This window comes from Suricata suricatta, chromosome 13, assembly GCF_006229205.1.
Source record: "Suricata suricatta isolate VVHF042 chromosome 13, meerkat_22Aug2017_6uvM2_HiC, whole genome shotgun sequence".
Classification (NCBI taxonomy): domain Eukaryota; kingdom Metazoa; phylum Chordata; class Mammalia; order Carnivora; family Herpestidae; genus Suricata; species Suricata suricatta.
The window spans coordinates 1,849,398-1,872,588 of NC_043712.1; the positions used below are offsets into that span (position 1 = coordinate 1,849,398).

Sequence of the window (23,191 nt, forward strand, 5' to 3'; positions counted from 1 at the left end):
GCCGCGCTCGCAGGCCCCGCCCGTCGAGCGCTGGGAGGTCACCGGGGCCCCCGCGTGCACCTTCCGGGCAGGCGCACCTGGGACTTAGGGGGCGCCCCCGGGGCGGGGGTGGGGCGCTCTCCCAGGCGCAATCTCTACTGAGCATGCTCAGTTGAGGGTCCGCGCTTGGGCGCGGGCTAGGGGCGCGCCTCGAGCGCCCTGCCAACGGACAGGACGCGGGGAACCTGCCCTGGGGACACTATGGAGAAGTACCAGGTGCTAAGTTGTTCCCTGCTGGGGAGGCCGAGGCGACGAGAACCCGCCGGTTTGGGGCGACCCCCGACCTGCAACCCCCACGTAGCGCCTTACCGGTTTACCGGCCATAGCCTCTGAAGAGGCGGCAGGTGGTCAGGTCCCACCCCGGGGCCAGGGTCTGCCTCGAGCGCGTGGGGTGGTCCCCGAGGTGCCCTTTGCCTTTACCTCTCTGGGCCTCAGTTTCCCCCTCTAAAATGTTGGATGAAATGAAGGACTCTCCAGCACCGTTTTTCTGAGTACGTGATGGGCGAGAAGTCCACTTTTCTGCCCATGGACACAGGACACAGTTCAACGTCCAAAGTTCAGAATCAGGAGCCTCCAAACTCCGTATCCAGGCCATCGGTAGTCCCGGGTGGGAGGGCTTGGACCATTTCCAGGGCTTGTGACAACGTGTAAGATTTGAAACATTCCCCAAACGAAAGGAAAGCTGCAAAATAAGAGTGAGTGAGTATTGAGTTAGCTGCTCTGATACATGACATGCCAACTTTATTAAACTTTAGAGTCAGCCTTTGTGAAGAGCTCATGAATTTGAAAACAATATGTAGATTAGATTTTGCTCACTTTGTGAGCACTCCTTTTGTGCCCGAGGGCTGCCGGGGAGCCAGCCCTGTAAAGGAGATGAGTTTCTGGGGGCCAGAGAATTTTACAGGCAAAGTCACTTCTTCCGGAGAAGACCACAGACCCCATCTGAGCGAGTTCGTTTTGCTGTTTAACCTGACGCTTGGGAGGGCCTAGGCACGGGCTCCTTAGACTGGCGTAATCAGGCCGCTCAGTAGTATGCTGTCCCCCAGAGTCCCTAAGCACGGTTCAGGCCACCCACGGCGGCTGGGTTATAGAATCCAAGACTTCCCTGGACTCTGAGAGTCCCTAGACTCAGGGTTCCATCTCCGACATCCGCTCCTTTCCGTCCGTCCGGGCTTCTATCCCCTGATAGGTGTGATTCCATCATCCACCCTCCCGTGAAGCCCTGGGCCTCCCGCACAGACCTGGCAGCCATCTCTGAAGCTTTGCTTCACGGCACAGACCCTGGAGTCGGACCCCAGAGCTCCCGTCCACTCCAGGCCGCCACCTTATTAGCACGATACCCTCAGGCAAGGACCTTGCTCCCTATGCCTCAGTTTTCCCCAGGACAGGGCCATAGAGAGAGTGCCGCTCACCCGAGGGAGGGGGCTGTAAAGTGCTTGGCGCAGGGCCTGGCCACACGCACGTGTAGTTAACTCTGCACCAATTCTGGGCCAGTTATTTTCTTGGGTGGATGCTCAGTTCGGAGGTGGGTACTTGGAGCTGAAATCATAGGGGGCTAGAGAGAGTGAACCAAGATCTGCCCCAGGAGGTGCTGGCTCCGAGATGCCCGCTGGCCCCCGCTGCACCCAGAGAAGCGGCACAGGGTGGTGGAGAGAGCTCCAGAACTGGCCGCCGAGAGAGGGGCTCAGGTTCTGCCTTCTCAGGGCTCCTCAGCCTTCTGGGCATTTCCTTCTCTGCAAAGTGTGGTGGAGGCGTCGGCGCTGGGGCCAGAGAAGGCGTCGGAGCGGGGCGCGCTGTGGAAAGTGAAAAGCTGTGTGTGTGTTTGTTGAAAGCTTCTCTTTGTCTCTTGCTGCTAGATTCTGGCCCAGCTGAGTCCTGGGGCCTTGGGGGCGAACCTGGTGGTGGAGAAAACCGAAAACAAAGTAAAGTATGTGATAAAGCAGGTAAGCAGTGGCTGTGGTGACATCCTAGGGCGAGGGGCGCCCCCAAACAGACACTTAGCGCCCCCGTGTTAGAGAAAGGCTTCCTCCGGATGCGAGCCGCCTCCTCTCTGCCAGCGGTCACTCGCCAGTCGAGAGTGGACGTGGGGGCGGCGGAGGCTGCCCCCCGCACACTCGACTCTCTCCCCTGCGTGGAGGAGGAATGTTCATTTTAACTTCAACAATGCAGCCACTTACTCAGCATGGACTTCCCGCCAGTCTGTCGTCCCCAAGCCTGCCAAGCCGGAGCCGTGGCCGCGCTCTTTAGGCAAGGACCGGGGCGCCTGGGGAGGCTGCAGACCGGCCAGCACCGCACAGCTCCCAAGAGGACGTGAATTCAGGCTACCTCAGCAGGGCCACGTTTTTACCAAAGGGGAGCCAGGCCTGGGGCGGAGGGGGTGGGAGGCAGGGACTTGCCCAAGGGTCACACAGGGCTAAGGGCAGGACGTCATCCAGTCCTGGGCCCTTCCACCAGCCCCTCCCCGGGCCGGCATAGCAGGGAGGGGACAGACAGACCTGCAGGGGAAAAGCCCCTTGTGTATCCGAGTCAGGGTGGTTCAGATGAACCCAGGTCAGTGCTGAAAGGGTCGCGGCTCCGCCCTCGTGGTGTGCGGTGCCGGTGGGGTACCTTGGAATCGGGGTTGACCGTGCACTTGAAAGAGCCTCATTGGCATCAGCTCCTGGGGCCACTGCTGCTAGGCCAGGCCTCCTGCCTCTACTGGTCTCCTCTACCAGCAGAGGCTGGGCGTGGAGTCCTGATCTGCCTCTGGCTACACCACAGGCTGGCGGGAGGGCCGCCCCCCTGGTCTCTCTGGTCAGTGGGGCAGGACAGCCGACTGCCCTCTGGCGATCACGGAGTGGTTTCAAAAGCCAGTCAGTCTTTCTTTAAAAAAAAAAAAAAAAAAGAAATGGGGGTGGGGTGCAGGTAGGACTCTGTTTCCTGCTAGTTTTTTTCCTAAACGTTTATACGTTTTGTTTTGACGAGAGTGCCGTTGAATTCGGTTACGTGCTCTTCCCTCACTTAGTGTGCTGCAAACATCATTTCCTGCCACGGACACAGCTCCCGCCTCTCTTGGTTCTGGTGGCTGTGTGGCCCCACCTGCCCGATGGGCTGTCACCGCCCCCAGTGATCCCAGAGCCCCTCGTGCATGATAAATGCTTAGCCTGTTCTTGATTTTTCACTGTGTCAACAACTCTGATAAGCAACCTTCCAGGACACTTTTTTTGAGGATCCATGATGTCCTCAAGGATCGATCCCCAGGGGTGGGGCCTCTAGAGCGACGGAGGTGGTATTCTGAAGGCTTTCAGGGTGTTTTGGATACATTCACCTGTAAGCATGAGCCCCTGGAACAGGAGGTCAGGGAAGGCAGTGTCACTGTGCTGCTCGCTCCGAGGTCTTCACGAGGTCGGGGATAAGCCACCACCTCTGCGTTTTCACCTAGCATCACCCCCATTATAAGAGTTTGTCATCTGTCAGCCTTGCGGGCAGAAGCTCCGGGCGAGGATCTGGGACCAGAGGCGGCGTGACGTGCCCCTGAAAGTGCACGCGGACTGTGCCACCAGGCCTGTCGCTGCCCTGGAGCTCCGCGCTGCTCTTCCCACCGACCGCCTTTCCATCGCGCGTTCCCACGGCCCGTGTTCAGCGACAGGGACAATCTTTTCCCAGTTTGGACAAGGAATGAAGTGGCGAGGTTGACACCTGGCCGACCAGGGGAGAGCTGTTTGGCTCTAGGGGCCACACATCATTTTCTTCCCTGCTTTCTGCAGGTCTGAAAACGGCGCCTCTAATGATTGTTTGGAGTGTGTATTAGTCTATCCGGGACTATCCTGGCAGTAGGACGACAGATGTTCTCATTGCTCAAAGCGTGTTTGGCTGTCCCTGCCTTAGGGACATCACCAGGCCTCGTCTGGTGCCAGGTGGTGGGGGGCGTGAGTGGTAGAAGCCTGGCCGCCCCCCCCCGCCCAGTGATGGGGGTGGTGACAATGATGGTGATGGTGGGGGGGTGACGATGATGGTGGCGACGGCAGTGCTGGCGGAGGAGTCCTACGTGTTTACCGAGCTAGTGTTCTTGCACCCCTACAGGTAGAATGTATTGACGAGCATCATGCCAACGAGGCCTTGGAGGAGGTAACTCTCAGCGGGGTTTGCTCCCTGGGGGTCATGATGCAGAACACACAGAGCCTGTTCTGGACCCCACTGGAAGCCAGGAGGGTCAGCACCGGCTCTTGCCCAGTGCTGCAAAGCCAGAGGCCCCCAGGTCATGAAGAGAGGCTGTGCCCCAAACACTCAGTTCTAAAGCCTGGTGCAGGCCACTTAGAACATATGCTCTCAGAGAAGATGAAGGCTTTATTTTCATGCTTATTTTTGTGAGAGAGGACGGGAGCAAGCTGGGAAGAGGCAGAGTGGGAGACCCAGCGCAGGCTCTGAGCTGTCAGCACAGAGCCTAGTGTGGGGCTCGAACTCGGTAACTGTGAGATCATTACCCGAGCCAAAGTCGGACGCTTGACCCACTGAGCTACCCAGGCGCCCTGAGAAGATAAAGTTTACATGTTGGCCAGATCCCGAATCTGCCAATAGCCAGCTTTTAAAATATCGTCCCTTCGATTATAGAAATACCAGTTACAGGGGCACCTGGGTGGCTGACTCGGTTAAACGGCCGACTGCGGCTCAGGTCACCATCTCACAGTTCGTGGGTTCGAGCCCCACATCGGGCTCTGGGCTGACAGCTCCGAGCCTGGAACCTGCTTCAGAGTCTGTGTCTCCCTCTCTGTCTGCCCTTCTCCTGCTTATGCTCTGTCTCTCTGTCTCTCAAAAATAAATATTAAAAAAAAATAAAAATTAAAAAACCACTTACAGTAGAAAATTTGGGAGATTCAGAATTGTGTAGCAGAGCAAATGAACATTCCTTCACATTCCTTCAATCCACCGGTCGGAACCCACAAGAACACCCTCTTCTGTAACAACAGCACCACCAGCTGCGTGCACTTGGATCTGCCCGACAAGGGCTCTGAGCAGCTCCCCATTCTTCTCCTGAACCTCCCATGAAGCCCATGCCTCCCTCCTAGTCAGCGGTCACTCATTTGTCTTCCCGGAAGTGCCAGTTTGCAAGCTTTGGCAGCATGCAGCTGGCCAGCCTGCGGTGTGGCCGAGGCACAGCCAAGGACCCAGGCCATATCCCGACAAAGTGGGAGAGAGACCACGGTAGACCTCCCACCGCCCCTGCGCCACGACAGCTGTGCACCTCCCCCCACCCCCCCAGGCGACCTGTGCTGGCAGCAGGTTCTCCACCACCAGGAGCTGGCCGCCTGGCAGCCGTTGCTGTGGCCCAGCCCTGTGGCTTCTCCAAGCATTGTGAACCCGGGGTGGGTCACTGGTGCCTCAGGTGTGCGCCACCTAGGAGGCGAGGTGGGCGCGAGTGCATCAGTGTCCCACCTCCCTGTGGCCACACCACCTTCTCCGGCCGCCCCTGACCGTGCTTTTCTTCGTCCACATTAGGCGCTTCCCTGTCTGAACTCACTTTAGCCCTCAACGCCCCCGTGAGGCAGATGCCACTGTCCCTGCCATTTTCAGCTGAGGCTGGAGGCACAGAGAGGTTGAGGAGCCTCTCCTGGGTCACACAGCACAGCCAGCACATGCTGGAGGGCCGGGACCCGCAGCGGGCCGTCTGGCTCGGAAGCACAAGGCTGCCCACCCTCCTTGGGCCCACTCCCCAGCCCCGCTCAGGGCCGGAAGCATGCGTGTTTGTCGGGATACGTGACAGGTGCGCTGGCTGAGAAGCAGTGTTTCCTGAACGTCGGCTTCTCTGCTCTCGCCCCCGCAGCTGAGGCCGCTGTTGGAGCTCCGGCACGCCCACATCTCCGCCTACCAGGAGCTGTTCGTCACCTGGGACAGCAAGGTGGGTCAGAGCCGGCCCCTCTGGGCTCAGGAGCAAGCGAGCTGAGCACAGGGCACCCCCGCACCCTGGGACCCCTGGAGCAGTGACAGCAGTGACCGATGTGGCGCCCCTGACGCGGCACTGACTGGGGACTCTCTGGCCCCCATCTCCTGTGAGCCCACCATAGGGTCCGTGGAGGAGGGGCTAGTGTACAGCTCTGGAGAAGAAAGAAAGGCTAAGAGAAACCAGTGTCTCCTGGGTACCTACCCAGGCTGTGGCCTTGACTCCAGTGCCCTGTGCGTCCAGCTGCTGAGCTCATCCTGCAGCCAAAAGCCCCGGGAGTCTGCCTCTGAAGGTGGACCTGTTGGCCTTCGTGGAGGGAGCGGGCTTTAGGGTTCCCCTGGTTCCCCGCGTATTCGGCATCACATTGTCCTGGGCCTCTGGACCCCTGACCTTGGCGGCTCCCGCAGTCACTAAAGGTCATCCCCAGACCGAGGGAGGTCTGCAGGGAGGAAGTACTATCCTCGTCTTCCTGGGGCTCACACAGGGTCAGGAGCTGTCCGCGACCACACGGCCAGTGACAGCTGAGTGAGCTTCAAGTCAGGGTCTCGTGAGTCCCCAAGCCCTGGGTCTCACCCCATTGGCTGTGTGACTCCGAGTCTTTCCAGGGACCCAGAGTCTTGCGGTCATCCCGGATGGGTTGAGCTGGATGGGGCAGGAGCCCTGGAGGTGAGGGGAAGCCACAAGGCTTACGGGCTTGAGCAAGAGTGCAGGGTCCCCTCATACACATCCCCCCTCTTCAGCTGGGCCCTGAGGAAAGCCTTAGAAAGAGGGGATCACTGCGTGCACCCCGAATATTTTCTGAGCACCCCCTAACACTCTCAGGGAAATGCAGAAAATCCAAGAGGACAGCTCACTGGGGAAGGAAAAGCAGGGGCCTTGAGAGCCCAGAGTTGAGGCCCCTGAGTCCCTCCCGGGCCAGGCTCCCCTGAGAGAAGAAATGGACGGAAGCTGAGCCCTAGAGAGCGAACAGTTACCTGTGAAAAGTGGGGTCCCGGACACAGGGATCTGTGTATGCAGCGGGCTGGGCTGCTTCCGGGAGAGTCTGAGGGGCTCCGTGCGGGGGGACCAGAGGACGGATGAGGCTGGAGGCGTGAGCAGGGGCTGGTGGGGGGGCGCTGGTACCCCACCACAGGCAGGGCTCTCAGAGCCCCGTGGAGGGAGGGCCCGGAGCACATGACCCCGCAGAGGCGCACAGGCCTGGGCCTGTGGGGGCCGGGACCGGGGCATCCGGCTGAGGCCTCAGGTCCCTGGCAGATCTCCTCTCTGTTCCTCTGCCTGGTGATGGAGTACAACGATGGAAGCTTCCAGAAGGTCATTGACAAGAAGAGGGAGACAAAGACGATCATCGATTCTGAGGTAAGACACACTCGCTAGAATACCAGGCCTGGGGGCCACCTGGATGGATGTCAGTCAGGGGGTCAGGGGGCAAAGGGGTGGAGGGCGGGCGGGTCCTATCTCTTCTCACATTTGTATCCGGAGGTGTTTGCACGCTGTGACGTGCATAGGCCTCCAGTGCACAGCCCGGTGCACCGTACCAGGCACACACTCAGGTAACCTCCCCCACGTGGAGAGGCGGAGCCCTCCCGGAGCCGCCGCAGCCCCCGTCCTGCCCCCAGTTGGACTTCTACCCCCAGAGGTCCTGCTGCCTGCCCCCGGCTTCACACTGGTGGGCTCGGACAGCGTGGCGCTGTCTGTGTCTGGCTGCTTACGTGAGTGTATCAGAAATCGTCCCTGTCATGGCCAGGTGCCGCCCCGTTGCAGGGTCACGTCCGTGAGCGCGCCTGTTCCCGGCCTCGGGCTGTGATGAGCCCGGCTGCTGTGAAGGGTGCTCCGCCTGCCTCCCGGCCGACCTGACGCCCGGCTGCCGGCCGGAGTCCCTGGGCGCCGCCGGCGGATCGCAGAGCTCGCTGTTCCAGACGGCGACCGGCACAGGGCACAGTTTGGCTCAGGGTTACTCCCCTCACAAGCTGGGAGCATTTTGGTTCCTACTTCCTGGCCAACACGTCATTCCGGGCCGCTTTAGTTAAAAACCACGTTTTCATTTGTGTTTTGATGAGTAATCACAGTGAGTGCTTTTCAGCCATTTGGGATTTTTTAAATATATTTTTTATGTTTATTTATTATTGAGATAGAAAGGAACAGCATGAATGGAGGAAGGGCAGAGAGAGAGGGAGACACAGAATCGGAAGCAGGCTCCAGGCTCTGAGCTGTCAGCACAGAGCCCGATATGGGGCTCAAACCCATGAACCGTGAGATCACAACCTGAGCCGAAGTTGGACGCTTAACCGACTGAGCCCCCCAGGGGCCCCCAGCCATTTGGATTTTGTGCCTGTTCGAGTCTTTTGTTCGTTTCAACATTGGGGTTGTCTTTCCTTGTTGATCTGTAGGCATTCTTTACAGACCGTGGATGCTGGCATCCGGCGTCTTCTCCCGGACTGTGGTTTGCCGATGCACTTTCTCAACCTTGTCTTTGCTGAACAGAAGACCCTAATTGTAATGAAGTCAGGTTACCTGTGCTTCTTTTGTGGTTGGCGCCTCTGAGCCTGTCTGAGAGCCTGTCCCGCCCCCAAGGCTCTCCCTGTGGCCGTTTGAGCTGGGTCAGTCAGTTCTGCTTCCGTGTTGCCGGTGACCGCCCCAAGTGAGCCCTGCCTGCTTGCGCTGTGAGCGCCCCCCCCCATTCCGGGGCCTGTGGGCACCATCCCCCCCTGAGGGGCTCTCCGGGGCACGCAGCTCCTCTCCCAGCGTGGACCCCAGGGAAGGCTCTGGAATGGGTTTCAAACTTTCTATTAGTGGTGGAACCCTTTCAAGCACAAAATGTTCTCAGAAACCCGGTAAGGAAGGCAAAGCTACTCTAAAAAATTTTTTTAAATGTTTTATTTATTTTTGAGAGAGAGAGAGAGACAGTGCGAGCAGGGGAGGGTCGGAGAGAGAGGGAGACACAGAATCTGAAGACAGGCTCCAGGCTCTGAGCTAGCTGTCAGCAGAGAGCCTGACCCAGGGCTCGAACCCACAAACTGCGGGATCATGACCTGACTGGAAGCCAGACGCTCAACTGACTGAGGCCCCAGGCGCCCCAAAACTCCTCTAGTCAGGGAGCATGGCGGGGTTGGTGGAGGGTGGAGTGGAAGCCTGGGGTCTTGTACGCTCAGCCCCTCTCTGACACCCCTGGGTAGAATCCGGGGTTCCTAGGAACATGGTTTGAAGATCACTGCCCTGGAAACTGGCTGGATCTTGTTTCTGACATCAAGTGTTTCCAGAACGTTCTTTGTCAGAGCACTTTTCATTCCAATGGCGTGGAGAGGCAAGCCCTAAGTAGGCAATAAAGACATCAAGATCTTGGATCCCCACAGGGGGTCGGGCCCCAGGCTGGGGTCCCAGGGCACACGGGGGCTCTGGGATGGAGGCAGGGGCGTGTGGTCTGGAAACGGGCGTTGTCACTGTCTGGACGGCCTCACGAGCTTCAGCCTCAAAGGCATGTGCCGCAGGGACTTCTTGCGCTGGCTCTGAGCTGCTGCGGGGCTTTGGGCCTGTCTTAAGGGGCAAGGAGGGGGCGCCTGGAGGCTCAGTCGGTTGAGCGTCGGACTTCGGCTCAGGTCATGATCTCACAGTTCGTGGGTTCCAGCCCCACGTCGGGCTCTGTGCTGACAGCTCAGAGCCTGGAGCTGGTTCTGATTCTGTGTCTCCCTCCCTCTCTGCCCCTCCCCCACCTGTTCTCTCTCTCTCTCTCTCTCTCTCTCTCTCTCTCTCTCTCTCTCTCTCTCTCTCTCACTCACCCTGCTCCCTGTCCGATGCTGGCGTCTCTCTGTCTCCCCAGTGGATGCAGAGCATGCTGGGCCAGGTGCTGGACGCTCTGGAGCACCTGCACCACTTGGACATCATCCACAGGTGACCGGCCAGCCGGCAGGGCTGCTTCGGGCGCAGAGGCGCTGAGTCCCCTAAGGGGTCAGTGCCAGGGCGGGGGCGGGGCAGAGGCGCGGCCGGGGTAAGAGCGGGCACCTTTCCAGAGCAGCTCGGTGAAGGGAATGCCGCCCCCTCCACGTCACCGGCAGTGACTCACCCAGTGACGGGCAGGTCGGTTCTAAAGTGCGCGGAGAGCGGCCAGATAACAGCACCCGGAGGAAAGTGACCGGGCTGCGCGGTGGCCTCTGGCCGCCCGATGGAGCTGCTGGCGTCCTGGGCTGAGCTCGAGATCGCCAGCAACACGGCCTCGCCACCCTGTGGCGGCCACAGTCTGAAGCGGGTGGGAACGGCTCCAGACCGGTCAGTGCCGGGTTTAAAGGAGGGGAGGACCGTGTGGACCTCGTGGGCGAAGAAAATGCTCGCGATTTAGTGTGGATGCCGCTGGACCTCACAGATGGCCGGAAGCCAACCCCTAAGCAAATGCCTGGATAGCGAGGGTCTGGAGGGAGGTGAGCAAGGTGGTGGGCAGAAACGGGACAGCCGCCCGGTTGTGTCCCCATTTAAAAGAACCGAGAAGCAGATTTTATTTCTGTAGGGAAAAGCGCGCTGCAGAGGGGGGGTTTCCAGAGAGCGCAGCAGGACTGGGTAGGGGCAGGGAGGGAGGTTCGAGGCGGCTGGCCCTGCCCCGGGAGGTAGGGGTGGTGGGTGGTGAGCCCCGCCTCTTGTTTCAGGAATCTCAAGCCCTCCAACATAGCCCTCGTCAGCAGCAACCACTGCAAACTGCAGGACCTGAGCTGCGAAGCGCTGATGACAGACAGAGCCAAGTGGAACATCCGGGTGGAGGAAGGTGGCCCGGGGCGGGACAGCCATGGCTGGGGAGCGCCAGGGGAGGGCCCCTCTGCCTAGTGGGGTGTTCCTAGAGCCCAGAGGCCAGAGGAACCCCGTGGGACAAAGCAGACCTCTCCTTGCTCAGAAGGTCCCCACAGACCCCCCCCCCATGGGCTTTTGTGGACTCCAGAGAGCGTTGTAACAGAGCAGGGGCACCCCCATGGCAGGGGAGGGGTGCGCGCAGGGTCCAAAGGACACCCAGAAAATGTTAGCCTTCGTGGAAGGAGAAGAATGGCCTCAGAAGGAGATGGAGAGCTAGGGGATGCCAGGCACCGGGGAGGCTGGATTACTGCTGAGTCCTAAAAGTAACTGAGGCGATGGCAGACGTGGGGAGTGAGGGGGTTGGAGGGGCAGTGGGGCAAAGGGGGCCGGGCTTCAGGCCTATGCCGGCTTTTGGGGATGGAGAGAGTAACAGTGGTTGAGAATTTCAGTGTCCTGGGCGCACAGAGGACAGACGGATGGATGCATGGACGGACAGGTGGATAGATGGGCGGGTGGGTGGATGTGTGGGTGGACAGGTGCCACCTACTGGAGGTGTGGAAGGGCCCTTCGAGTCACCCCTTTACCGTTTGGCTGGGGAATGAAGGCCCAGAGGGAGGGGCTGCCTGGGGCCTATCAGGGACTCACCGACTGGTGACCCTGCTCTTTTGGCTCCTGGTCTGGGGTTCAGGGTTAGAAATGAGGGTGGGGAAACTGGAATTTGCCTCTGGGTTCTGACCTTCAGAGGGGCAGGATGTTTAAAGAGGGTGGAAGTCTCAGCCCTGTTCCGGCCACTTCTGCAGCCATGTTGGACACAACATGCGTGTGCGCACACACGGGCCAGCCTGGGGGAGCACCTGGCCGGCGGGGAGGCGGCCTCGCTGGCTGGAGACCCCAGGGCCAGGATCTTGCTGACCAGGGCCCTCTTCCTTTCCCTCCATAGAGAGCACCTGCCTGCCTCCCCCCCATGTTCCCAGGGAGCACAGGCCTCACACGTCTGACACCTTCTCCTGCCAACAGACTCTTGTCAGAAGTCCTGGATGGCCCCCGAAGCCCTCCAGTTCTCCTTCAGCCGGAAGTCGGACGTCTGGTCCCTGGGCTGCATCATCCTAGACATGGCCAGCTGCTCCTTCACAGACGTGAGCCACCTTGTGCCCGCCCCTCCCGGCCGCACCCACATCCCCAGAGGGCTGGCCCTACCCACCTTGCCTCAAAAGGGGCACACCCTTCCTACCTGCATCCTCCTGCCTTGCTCCGTGCCTCCAAGGGGCCGGGAGGAACCCCGTCCCAGCCGCTGGGAGGTGCCCCACTCCATATGGGGCCTGCAGGGCCCTGGCGTGGTGGGGATGGTGGCCGCCCCGCTAGCCCTCACAGCGGACTCCCCATGCACTCACTGCCCCCTGTGGGTGAGACGGCCGAGTTCAGGTGCACTAACCACCCCCCAGGAAACTGACCGAGGCGGCCTGGACGCACAGGGGCTGCCTGTCACCTGGGGTCCCCAGGCTCACTTCCTCTAGGCCTCTGGCGGGCTGGCCTGGGACCCCCAGTCCTCTCCGGGGACTAGGCCCAGCTGGGGCACCATTGAGGAAAACCCCGGAAACAGCAGAGTCTGTCTGTGTCCCCTCAGAGAACAGAAGCCATGCTTCTGAGAAAGTCCCTCCGGACCCTCCCGAATGGCCTCAGGGGCGTCCTGAAGACCATGGGGGAGAAGAGGGTCCCCCACGCGCACATCTTGGGTTCCCTTCTGCCTCTGATGCTGCAGATCAACCCCCTGGAGCGGATAACAGTCAGGTGAGCTCGGGCTGGGGCTGTGTGTAACCCTCCGTGGATCCCCGGCTCTTGGCGTGTCAACACCACAACCGCGCGGACACACCCGTGGCCCCCTGGGCTTTCCCATGCGGTCCCACGAGCAGTAAGGGGCAACCCTGCAGCCGACAGAGCCAACTCCTGAGGACCAGGAAAACGGCTTGTTGTGATTTACGTTAAAATAAGAAGTAAGAAAGGAATATGCAGCGAAGAGCCCAGCCTGGGTTCTGCTCGCCTTTGTACCAACACACTAGTAAAATCTGATTTTTCAATGTGTTTTCGGGAGGAAGGAGCCCCTGCAGGTGAAAGTGCCGGGCCCAGTGCCCTCCTCCCTCTGCCAGGACCAAGCCCGGGGACCCTCCCAGTTGGGCACGCTTCTGGCGTTGGGAGCGGTGCTGCCGAAGGGGGTCCCCAACAGGAGGGTGGGGCCGCCCAGAGCCCAGCAGAGAGCCCCTGGGGCGAGCCCAGCCGGCGGTCTCTGCTCCTCCCCAGGGACGTGATCCAGATCACCTTGGCGGACAGCAGCGTCCGGGCTGCCAGCATCGCTCTGTCGCTGCACCAGCCCGCGGTGCCTGACTTCATCACCGACCTGCTGCTGGAGGGCAGTATGGCCAACATCATAGGTGATGGCCGGACCGGAGCGGGCAGCCTTGGCACCCTGTTGCCCTACCCCAGCCCCCACATCTAGACCTGACGGGTGGCCCGTGGCTGGCAGGGTGTCAGGGCACTCCCCTCCATCTAGCCCCCGGCACCCCTTTGTTCAGGGTGCTGCCCCACTCCAGTCCCCTTCCCCACCCCCACTTCTAACAGAGCCCGTCCTAGTGCCTGCCCTCCTTCCTGCTCCACGGTCCTCAACTTGGCTGAACAGCGCCCTCACTCTTACAGCCCCAGGAACTGCTAGCTTGTGGTGCCGGACACCGTGGTGGGGGTGGGGGTGGCCCGGACTGGCAGGCATGTCCCCGTGGGGGCTCCGTCTGCAGTGTGACACACACAGGCCTCTGTCGAGGGTGCCACCAGTCACCCGGCACGGCGCCCGTGCACACGCCGCACCGTATCTCCCCCAAGTGCCCCTGGCGGAGGGCACCCAGCGGCTCCCGCACTGTACGCCAGAGGTCTTGGGTGAACGATGGGTCGCGGGGTCACCTTCAGGGTCCCCTCAAGCTCCACCTTCCCAGCCCTCCTCCCGGTCTGTGGCTCCCTGCGTTGGCTGCTGTGCCCGGGGATCCCCTCCCCCGTCTGCCACTTCTGCCCCCACTTCTGGAAAAGGGCTGCTCACAGGCCCTAGCTTCTGATTTCCCAGTCTCAGTCATGGGCCTTCGAGGCAGGGCCCTGGGTCCAGTCGAAGCCTGTCACTCAGCAGTTGAGTGGCTGAGCGAGTCTCCCCCCGGAGCCTGTGTCCTCACCTAGAGCAAGGGGAGCCGCTGCGGGCGCACAGGGCCCGGCCACGGGGGAGGGAGGCAGGGGCTCTGCAGTGTCCACGCTGCAGACTGCCGCTCATTTTGGGGGCTGGGGGCCTTTGTCATGAATCAAAGGCAAAGAGCCCTGCAGGGAGGCTCAGAGGCTCAGTGGGAAGAGCCCCGGGCTCGGGGCACAACTCTGGCCTTGTTGAGACGGGAGACTCTAAGGCTGCTTGGCCTGCAGAGTGGGGATAAGGGCATCCCCTCATGCCCTGTCTTATGCATCCACGGGCAGCGTGGTGCCCACAGATGGACCCCAGGCGCCCGGCCCTCCGAGGGCCCCGGAGCCAGCCGGGCTCCTCCCCACACCGTCCGTTCTCCCATAGAGGTCATGCAGCAATTCTCCAGCAGCCCCGAAGTCCAGCTCAAAGCCATGAAGAGGCTCCTGAAAATGCCCGAAGACCAGCTAGGTAGAGCCCCCACCCGCCTTCCCCAGGTCCTCGGGGGCTCACCCTGTGGCACGGGCCTTTGGCGGAGCCATGGTCCCTCCCGCAGGCTCTCCTGCACCTCTGAGGCCTGTGTCCCCACCTGCTTGGAACGGGCAGCCTGGAATTCCTGCCGGCTGTGCCTTTTGCCCCAGGAGAAAGCGGGAACGGGATGGTCGGCCTGCCGTGTGTAGCGGCCTCTGCCTTCCCACGATCTTCGTAGAGGCTTAATGGGACGCCCACGGCCTCCGCCATCGCTGTTGGTGGGCCCCCGACCCGTTGCTAATTGTCCAGCGTCTTAAGCAAACCTACCCTGAGCGCCCCGGAGCGCGTGCCCGGGTCCACTTGTGTGAGCGTTTCCGTAGGACGAATTCCTAGACGTTCGGGGTGGGAAGAGTTCAGTTTCACAGATACTGCCGATCGCCCCCCACAGATACTCCAGCCCCCCCCCCCCCCCACTGAGTGCAGGACAGCGCGTCTTCCCAGCACTCTCCATCAGGGCGTTCAGAATCCTCTCAGTTTTGTCAAAACATGGTTTTGTAAAATCTCTCCATTTCCCACCAGTGTAAATATTATATTCACTCACTTGTCTAGCCCTCCGTCAGCCCTCCACCCACCCCTCCCATCTACTCGTGTACCTACCCACCTGTCTACACATCCATCAGCCCCCCATCCACCTCCTCTCAACGACCCATCCGTCCATCCGCCTGGTCACCCACACACCCATCCGCCCACCGCCCCCATCCATCCATCCACCCGCCCACCCATCAGCCCTCCACCCACCCTCCCATCTAACTATCCATCTACCCATCCATCCACACACCATCCATTGCTCCCATCTGACTATCCATCCATCCATCCATCACTCCCCACCCGTCTAACCATTGGTTCATCCATCCACACACCCGTCCATCCATCCATCCACTGCCCCCATCTGTCTGTCCATCCATCCGTCTACTTTTCCCATCTAACTGTCCATCTGTCCTCCACCCCCACGCCCGTCTAACTACCCATCCACCAGCCCTCCACCCACCCCACCCCCATGTCTAACCATCCATCACCTGTCTGTCCTCCGTCCTTGCACAAAAGGTCTGCTCCGTGGTTGGGGCATCAGAGAGTGCAGAGGCCCAGTCCCAGCCCCTCTAAGGCAGCGGCAGAGACGTAGTCCTGGCCACTTGACCTTCCCTCTTTCTCGCCCCTCCCCTCGACTCCTCCTGGAGCCAGGCTGTGGCCAGAATAGAGTTCACAGCGGGAGACCCTGTCGTCCAGGAAGAGCTGAGCGAGGCTTCCCTGGAGCCACGCCCGCCCCGGCCTCTAAGTGAGGCGTCAGCGCCCTTGCTGGGGTTGTTCTCAGAACACGGCAAACAAAGCCGCGGAGGAGGGGCACAGCGGCCGCTGGGACCCTCAGCTGCACGCCCCTGCCTCTCACCCCGACCCAGCACACAGCACAGAGGAGACTCAACGACACCCACAGACGCCCACACTCAGGGTAGTTATGGCCACGGGCTCCAGAGTCAGGCTGGGTTCCAGGCAAGTGCTGTCATCCCTCTGCCCGGTGTCCTCATCTGTAAGACGAGAGTCACAGGAAGGCTCTCTCCCTTGGGGGCTGCTGGGACGAGACGCCCATGGCAGGCACACGGTGAGCGCCCAACGCGCACCGTCATTTCCTGCCTCCACATCCAGCAGGCACCCTGTAGAGCCCCAGCGGAGTTGGGGTGCCCCGCCCCCGCACCTGTGCCCAGGCTCACCGCCTCCCTGCCCCGCCAGGCCTGCTGTGGCCCCCAGCACTGGTGGAGGTGCTGGCCGCCATCATGAAGCAACACGAGAGGGTCCTGGACATCCAGCTGCACGCCTGCTCCCTGCTGCTGCGCAGCCTGGGCCGAGGTGGGTGCCGGGCCGCACCTGGTCCCGTGGACTCTGGCGCCTCGTCCCAGAGCCACAGAGCCTTGGAGCCCCGCGCTGGCTGCACAGCGCCGCTCACTGGCCAGCTGCGCGGGCGGGCGCGTGTGGGGACCCACTCCATGCCAGGAGGGCGAGGCTGACCTCCACTCTCTCCACGCGAAGCAGGGGCACTGCTCCCCGCCCCCGCCACAGCCAGGGAGGGAGCACAGCAGCCCACCCCCTGCCCCGTGAGCCAGGCTCAGGAGGTGACTCCAGCCTCTTCCCTCGGGCCAAGTAGCACTGGCACAGGACCCAACGGCCGAGGTGCCGCGTGACAGCTCCGTCACCTCGGTCCTGCTGAGCGGCCTGCAGACTCACCCCGAGTCGGAGCAGCTCCTGGTCACGGCCTACTGCGTGCTCACCATCATCTCCAGCCAGGGTGGGTGTGCCTGGCCCGCCCTCTGTCAGGTGGAGGCCGGGGCGCTGCACGGGTACAGGGTGGCACCATCGCGCTGCCTGCAGCAGGGTCTTCCACACGCTCGTCCTGTTGCATCTACCGATGGGAAGCTTCCATCTGGCGGTCACTTGCTCCCTCCACAAATGCGCACGACACCGACCGGCTGCCAGGTGCCACCATGGGCTCACGGTGGCGGCAGCTTCTGGGATCCGGGAGCCTCCAGCCACGCAGGCCGCAGGCGACTGCACTGGGGGTGCCACAGGGAGGAGCGCGACCGAGGGCCCTTCGCACCTTACCGCTCCCACCTTCCTCACCGGGTGGGCAGCCCTCGCTCCGGCGGGAAGCCGGCCCGTGAGCCCTGGGACACTCCCCTGGAGCCAGGGGCTGGCACCCCGCACTCTGGGGTGCTGGGAGGAGGCGGGTTAGGACAGCAGGCCTAAGTTAGAGCCATCAGGCAGACTGGGCGTCGGCTCACCTGCCGGGAGAGACGCAGCCACGCTCTCGTCCCCGGAGGCTCAGGCGTGCTCTGTGTGGTCCGTCCCGCGAGGCCGGTCCCAGCCCAATACTGGGGTAGGCGACGCTGGGGCCCAGGGGATGGACCCCATGCTGGGTATGACTGGTGCCGAGTAGGGACCCAGCAGCGTGGGGGTGAGGACAACAGACGGAGGGGGCTCTCCGGGGCTTGCCCACAGGGTCGGCCTCGGAGGAGCTGCGGAAGGCTGGGCTGTTGGAGCACATCCTGGAGCGCCTGAGAACCTTCCTCACCAACAGGGACGTCTGCATCCGCGGCCTGAGCCTGCTCTGGGCCCTGCTGGTGGACGGTGAGGGGCCCCTCCTCCTGCTCGCCCGCCCGGGGACTGGTATCCTCGCGGCCCCCTGGTCCCCTGTGCGAGCTTCGAGGGCCTCGCGGCCTGTCCTTTAAGCACTTCAGGGCCGGAGCCCACAGAGAAGCTCTTCGGAGAGCCTGGACGCGGGGGAAGAGAAAGGAGGGGAGACGGGGGAGGGGGTCCACCCAGGGGAGGCAGGCTTCCTGTCTGGATGGGGGCTCCCCTCGACTCTGGGGGCTCCTGCGCCGGGAGCCCCTCTGCCTGCCACCCGTCTGCGGTTTCCTGGGCAGTCCCTGGGTTGTGAAAGCGCCCGGCGCTGAGGCAGGAAAGGGGCTGGGCTGCTTCCTGGCTGCCAGGCCCGGAGAGCCTGGGGACCCGGAGAGGGCTGCCCGGACCCAAAGCGCAGAACTCCCCAAGACCCTTTGGGGACAGACAGCCCCTCCCCTCCCCAAACTCCCCTCTTACCTGGACTCTCGCCCAGCAGCGTCGGCTCTGGTGTCCTTGGTGGGAGCAGGGGGCACGGGGTCACGCATACAGCAGGCTCTCCTGCAGCCACTCAAGGGCGAGGTGTCCCTCCTCCATCCTGTCCCGGCCCCAGACGTTGTGAACAAGAGCCCCTTGGAGAAGGCCCCGGCCCTCATCGCTGAGGTGCTGGCCGCCTACCCCACGGACGCAGAGATGGCTGAGGCCGGCTGTGCCGTCTTCTGGCTGCTGTCCCTGCAAGGTGAGGGGCCGGGGCTGGGCAGCGTGGACACCCCCCTCGCGAGGCCTTGAGGCCTGACTGGGCCCTCCGCAGGCTGCATAAAGGAGCACCAGTTTGCAGACGTGGTGACACTGGTCCTACAAAGCATCCGGCTGTTCCCGGACAGAACCCTACTGGTGAACAATGCCTACCGGGGGCTGGCCAGCCTGGTGAAGGGGTCCGGTGAGCCGGGGGAGGGGCCGGGCTGCCCCTAGGAGGCGGGGGTGGGTGCAAAACTCAACAAGTTGTGTCTGCCAGCTGCCCACAAGCCAAAAGCAGAACCGAAAAGCCAGGGACGGCAAAGCACAACCTGGAGTCCCATCATCCAGAAGTTGCCGTGGAGGCTTTTCACATACATCCTGGTTTTGTGGGGGTTTGGCTTAATGCCGTGCTGTGACTCTCTCCCCGGCCGTAAACGCTCCACACGGGTAGTAGGTCTGCACAGGTGTCCCTACGGGATGTATCGCTTATCAGAACGCCCCCAGAGACTGGTCCCACCCCGGAAACATGAGCGCTGTCCGTTCCTGGGGGGCCGTGCCAGGTGCTGTGATGGGCTTGTGGCACAAGAACCCTTTAGAGACGCTTGGGGCCTGGGGACTGGACAAGGCTGCCAGCAGGTGTGAGGGGTCCTCCCACCCCTCTGAGGTCTGGTCCCAATTCAGTGTTTCAGGGCAGGTATGCAGGGGGGCTGGGCAGGGGGCCAGGGGCTGGCCTGGCCAGTCTGCTTCTCCGCCTGAACTTGTCTGGGCTGGCGCGAGGGAAGCTACCCTCCTTCCTGGAGACGCTCCAGAGGGCACTGGCAGGAGAGTCCCCCCCACACAGGGCCTGTACCAGCTGCTAACCTTCGTGGGATGGCAAGGGGTCCCGCCGGCAGAGGCGACCTGGCTCAGTGAGGGAGGAGGGGGTGGTCGGAGCCCCAGGCCAGGGTCTGAGCGGGAATGGGGCTCTGCCCCCTGCTGCCTGGACAACTCAGAGTCGGCCCCCCTGAGTGTGAGATGCCCCCAGGCTCTGGGAGGGTCTGAGGAGTAACATCTCACAGGCCCCAGCCCGGCCTGCCCTGACCCCCAGCCGGGGACGTGTGCCCCGTGGGCGCTGCCCCAGTGCCCGCCCTGGACTGGGTTCTTGTGCTTCTCTTGTGCCCACGGTCTGAGACCGGGCCTCTGACAGGAGCCTCTTCTGCGGGTGTGCGTGCATTCCGACCAGGAGGCAACGGCCCCGCAGATGCCTCAGCGGGCTTTACAACCGGTGGGGCAGTGCTGGCCTCAGTTTCCCCAGGCGGCAGGGAACTGGCCGCCTCTGCCAGTGGCTGAGATCCCTGCTATCCTGAGCACCCTGGGCTGCCGTCACCCCACTTCCTAGATAGGACCCCAAGGTACGGGCAGTGCAGGAAGTGAATCCCCCCGCTACCCCCGCCCTCCCAGAGCTGGCAGCCTTGCAGGTGGCAATGCCAGAGGAGGGCAGCGGCAGCCTCGGCCTCATCCAAGAGACGTACCAGCTGTACAAGGATGACCCGGAGGTGGTGGAGAACGCCTGCATGCTGCTGGCACACCTCGCGTCCTACGGTGAGCCCCCTGTTCCCCGTCACCCGCCCCCCAGGAAGCCGGTGGTCAGAGGCACTTGCTCCCAGCTTATTGGTGGGGAGAAGGGAAGGAACCCTGCTCCAACTTCCTGTTCGTTCAACAGCAGAGCTCAGCACCAGGCGCTGCGCTGACCGTGGGGGTCGCCGGCTCCTGAGCCCCTGGGGCAGCGTGCAGTCACGCTAAGCCTGAGTGCGATGCGGCCCGGCGTCCTCCGCTGGCCTCAGAGGTGCCCCGGCCCGGGGTGCGCAAGCATCAGGCTGGCTGGGCCGTGACCTCGGGCCCCCCTGCTCTGCCCACAGACGAGATCCTGCCGGAGCTGCGGGCCAGTGGCGTCCAGCCCCTGGCCCAGGAGATCAAGGAGCGCTTCCCCTCCAGCCTGGTGAGTACCGGTGGGGGCCCGGCCTGGGCAGCAGAGTCAGGGGCCCAGAACAAGAGACTGTGTGCCAAACAGACTTGTATCTGTGAGTGGTGGATTTACTTTATTTAATTCTAGAGAGAGGGCTTGAGCGGGTGAGGGGCAGAGGGAGAGAGAACAAATCCCAAGCTGGCCGCACGCTCAGTGCAGAACCCAATCGCACGACCCCCGGATCGTGGCCTGGGCCAAAATCAAGAGGCAGATGCTCAACCGACTGAGCCACCCAGGCGCCCCACTCTGTACGGTGTTCCCGACTTTTTTCCCCGTCTGTGATTTCACAGCTGTCTATGTGCCCCAAAACCTAAAGGGCAGGGACAACTAGACCTCTTCACGGAAGAGCATAGTCAGTCATAAAAATGCCTTCTCGAAGGTCCTGAGAGCATCCACACACACGGTGCTGCTCTTTCCAGGAGCTGGTCTCCTACGCAGAGAAGGTGCTCCTGAGGCTGCAGGCCGGCCCGCCGCCCGGCTCCGAGGGAGGACAGCCAGTGCCGCCCTGAGGAGGCAGGCCCCCCACGGCCTCCCCGTGCCCCTCCCCTGCCCTTCCTCTCCTCGCCCAGCCGTGGAGCTGCCCGGTGAGCGCCATTTTCCTTAGGTCTTGGAGGGGGATGTCCACCTCACTCACGCCGGAGTCCTGGGCACAGTGCGGAGGCCTGGCGGGGCCCTGGGGGCTCGATCCTGCAGGCCCCACCCAGACGTCCACCCCGGAGCCACCAGCATGGCCCTTGTGGAGAGGGCGGCGCTTCCAGACCACTGTGAACGAGGGAAAGCGTACCCTCCACACGCTCCGGCTCCAGTAAAAGCCTGCCTGTGTTACCTCTTCTCGGCGGGTCTGGGTCTTCCTTGCGCCGCGTCAGCTGGCTTGGTAAAGACGGGGCTTTATGCACCGAGTGCGGCCGGCTGCTCCAGACTCTTCTCAGACCCTCACCCCTGGGATCCCCCACAGCTGGGGACTGGCACATCTGTCCTGACGGGGAGGGGCATCCGCCTCTGGGGGGGACCGCGGTCACCAAGCTCAGACGAGCTGAGCCTCACTCGCCATACTGTGGGCCCCACCCTCAAGCTGAAACCTGGCGGGTGTATATATGGGGTGGAGGAGGAACGGCACCCTCAGAAAATCTGCCCAAGTCCAAGGGCGGCCGCGCCGAGCCCAGAAGTGGGGCTGGGTCCGTGACCTGTGACCCGAGGCACAGCAGGGGTCTGGCCTCCTCCCAGGAAGCCACCACAAACCCAGTGGACACTGGGTGCCTCCAGCCCCTGGAACCAGCGAATCCAGCACACCGTGGGGACAGCACGCGGCAGGCAGCCCCGACTTGCCACCAGTCCCCAGGACAGACCCCCGCGGGGGCGTCAGGTCCCGGATCGCAGAGGGAGGAAGCAGTTCTCGGCCGCCGCCACGCCCTGCCGTCAGGACTCGAACACGCTTCAGCAGAGCTGCTGCCACGGGGAGACCCGCAGGGTCTAGCGCGCGGCCGTCACCGCCTGCGGACGGGAGGTGCTGCCGCGGGCCGGGGCCGGGGGGCGCCTGTCCTGGGCCGAACTCTCCCACTGCTTCTTCACCAGGACGTACAGTCTCATGGCCACCTGGGCGTCCTGAACCTAGGGGACCCAGAACACCACCGTGACTGCCCCAGCGGGCGACAGGCGCGGCGCACGCCACCCGAGCCCTTGAGCCGTACACGGCACGCCAAGGAGAGGGCCCAGCGGAGCAGCCGGCTAGGGACCGACCCCAGCTGGGCTCCGGCAGCCCGGGTGCCGGCCTGCGGGGAAGAAGGGACCGACGCGCTGCCTCGGGAGGCCTATCAGACAGCAGCCACCCCGACGCAGGCAGACACGAGCGGGGCTCTGAGCAGATGCTGCCGGGGGCCTGCGCTCCACGGGCCAGCAGCCTGGTGCCAGCACCCCCAACCCTGTCGCCGGGGCCCGTCTCCAAGGCCCGGGGGACAACCGGCCTGGGCCGCACGGTCCGTAAAGGCTTCAGTCTAGGTGGGGGACTTCTCCTAAGGCCTGCCTGCGGCGTGGCAGCTTTCCGTGGGCCCGTGTTAAGGAGCAGCACCCCAGAAGGTAACGGCCGCTCCGTAAGCCCTTTTAGGACCTGCGGCCTCCTAAAAATGGGCTGTCTGGGCCCCGACAGAACGCCTTGGCCGCAAGGTCAGGGGTGGCCCCCAATCCTGAGGACTGCCAGCCCAGGACACTCACCGAGCAGTGCTCTGCCTGCTGCACCCGGAGCCCCAGGATTCTCTCTGCAAGCAGCTTCAGAGATGGCCTTCCGCTCTGCCAGGGGACAGGGGACAGCACACAGCCACACTGGGGTGGAGTCACCTACTGAGCCCCGACCCCGGGACCTTCAATGTGCCTTTCACCGGAAGTGGCCAGGGCACTGAGGGCACGTGACTCCGGCCTGCCCGCAGGGGCGGGGAGGGCGGCTTCCGCTCCCCGGCAGGGGGCCTCACCACGGAGATGGGCCGGCTGGCCCGTGGTCACACTCACTTTTAAAGGGCAACAATCACTAAAACTCTGGCGTTTTTGTTTTTTAACATTTGTTTTCAGTTTCCAAAGTAAAAAGGCCACCCCACACCAAACCAAACCAAACCAAACCCCTCTACCCAGTAAGCAAGCGGGGCCTGGCGCTGAGCAGTGCGTGAGCAGCCGACAACTAGTTTACGTACCTTCACTTGACTCTTGAAAGGTTTGTATTTCTGCGTGTCCCGAATCTTCTTTTTTGGGTGATCAAGAAACAGCACCTGGACAAAGAGAACACGGTGATGGTCAGGGCGCTGTCGGTGCGCAGACGCGCCCCCTTTCTCCGACAGCCTCTCACAAGGAAGCCTAACGTGTAACACACGGGGAAGCAGGTACTGATGTGAACTTGGCCTTG

At 62.5% G+C, this 23,191-nt stretch overlaps 2 protein-coding genes and 1 long non-coding RNA gene across 17 annotated transcripts in view; 1 reads left to right on the forward strand and 2 right to left on the reverse strand.

Annotated features, from left to right (window-relative positions):
* Nucleotides 1-138: 138 nt before the first annotated feature.
* On the forward strand, nucleotides 139-23,181 carry STKLD1 (serine/threonine kinase like domain containing 1). Of its 9 annotated transcripts, XM_029919528.1 has the most exons (20): nucleotides 146-255; nucleotides 1,896-1,982; nucleotides 4,102-4,146; nucleotides 5,840-5,914; nucleotides 7,211-7,312; nucleotides 9,771-9,841; nucleotides 10,588-10,703; nucleotides 11,744-11,862; nucleotides 12,351-12,514; nucleotides 13,022-13,152; nucleotides 14,313-14,396; nucleotides 16,179-16,295; nucleotides 16,591-16,731; nucleotides 17,442-17,570; nucleotides 18,061-18,300; nucleotides 18,373-18,501; nucleotides 19,740-19,880; nucleotides 20,198-20,277; nucleotides 20,724-20,817; nucleotides 20,909-20,993. In XM_029919528.1, the coding sequence occupies exons 1-19, from the start codon at nucleotides 241-243 to the stop codon at nucleotides 20,811-20,813; spliced, it is 2,076 nt and encodes a 691-aa protein (XP_029775388.1). In that variant the 5' UTR covers nucleotides 146-240; the 3' UTR covers nucleotides 20,814-20,817; nucleotides 20,909-20,993. The 9 variants fall into 9 exon arrangements, 8 of the variants coding, with proteins under 8 accessions (XP_029775384.1, XP_029775382.1, XP_029775383.1 ...); XM_029919522.1 differs by lacking the exon at nucleotides 20,724-20,817 and having other exon boundaries at nucleotides 144-255; nucleotides 20,909-23,181; XM_029919523.1 differs by lacking the exon at nucleotides 20,724-20,817 and having other exon boundaries at nucleotides 145-255; nucleotides 18,175-18,300; nucleotides 20,909-23,181.
* LOC115275790 lies at nucleotides 8,971-18,408 on the reverse strand. 7 transcript variants are annotated; one of them, XR_003901742.1, is made up of 6 exons: nucleotides 18,042-18,408; nucleotides 15,473-17,713; nucleotides 11,958-14,785; nucleotides 10,014-11,852; nucleotides 9,730-9,891; nucleotides 8,971-9,264 (listed from the first exon to the last, which is right to left on the reverse strand). It is a non-coding gene; the product is annotated as an uncharacterized LOC115275790 (long non-coding RNA). The 7 variants fall into 7 exon arrangements; XR_003901741.1 differs by lacking the exon at nucleotides 18,042-18,408 and having other exon boundaries at nucleotides 15,473-18,008; XR_003901744.1 differs by lacking the exons at nucleotides 15,473-17,713; nucleotides 18,042-18,408 and having other exon boundaries at nucleotides 11,958-14,554; nucleotides 14,724-15,075.
* REXO4 (REX4 homolog, 3'-5' exonuclease) overlaps nucleotides 21,409-23,191 on the reverse strand; it is an 8,590-nt gene continuing 6,807 nt past the window's right edge. Inside the window, exons 6-8 of the mRNA XM_029921020.1 lie at nucleotides 22,983-23,187; nucleotides 22,513-22,587; nucleotides 21,409-21,912 (exon numbers count right to left, since the gene is read on the reverse strand). Coding sequence (XP_029776880.1) covers nucleotides 21,775-21,912; nucleotides 22,513-22,587; nucleotides 22,983-23,187 — 418 coding nt within the window. The 3' untranslated portion in view covers nucleotides 21,409-21,774. The remainder of the gene's footprint in view (nucleotides 21,913-22,512; nucleotides 22,588-22,982; nucleotides 23,188-23,191) is intronic.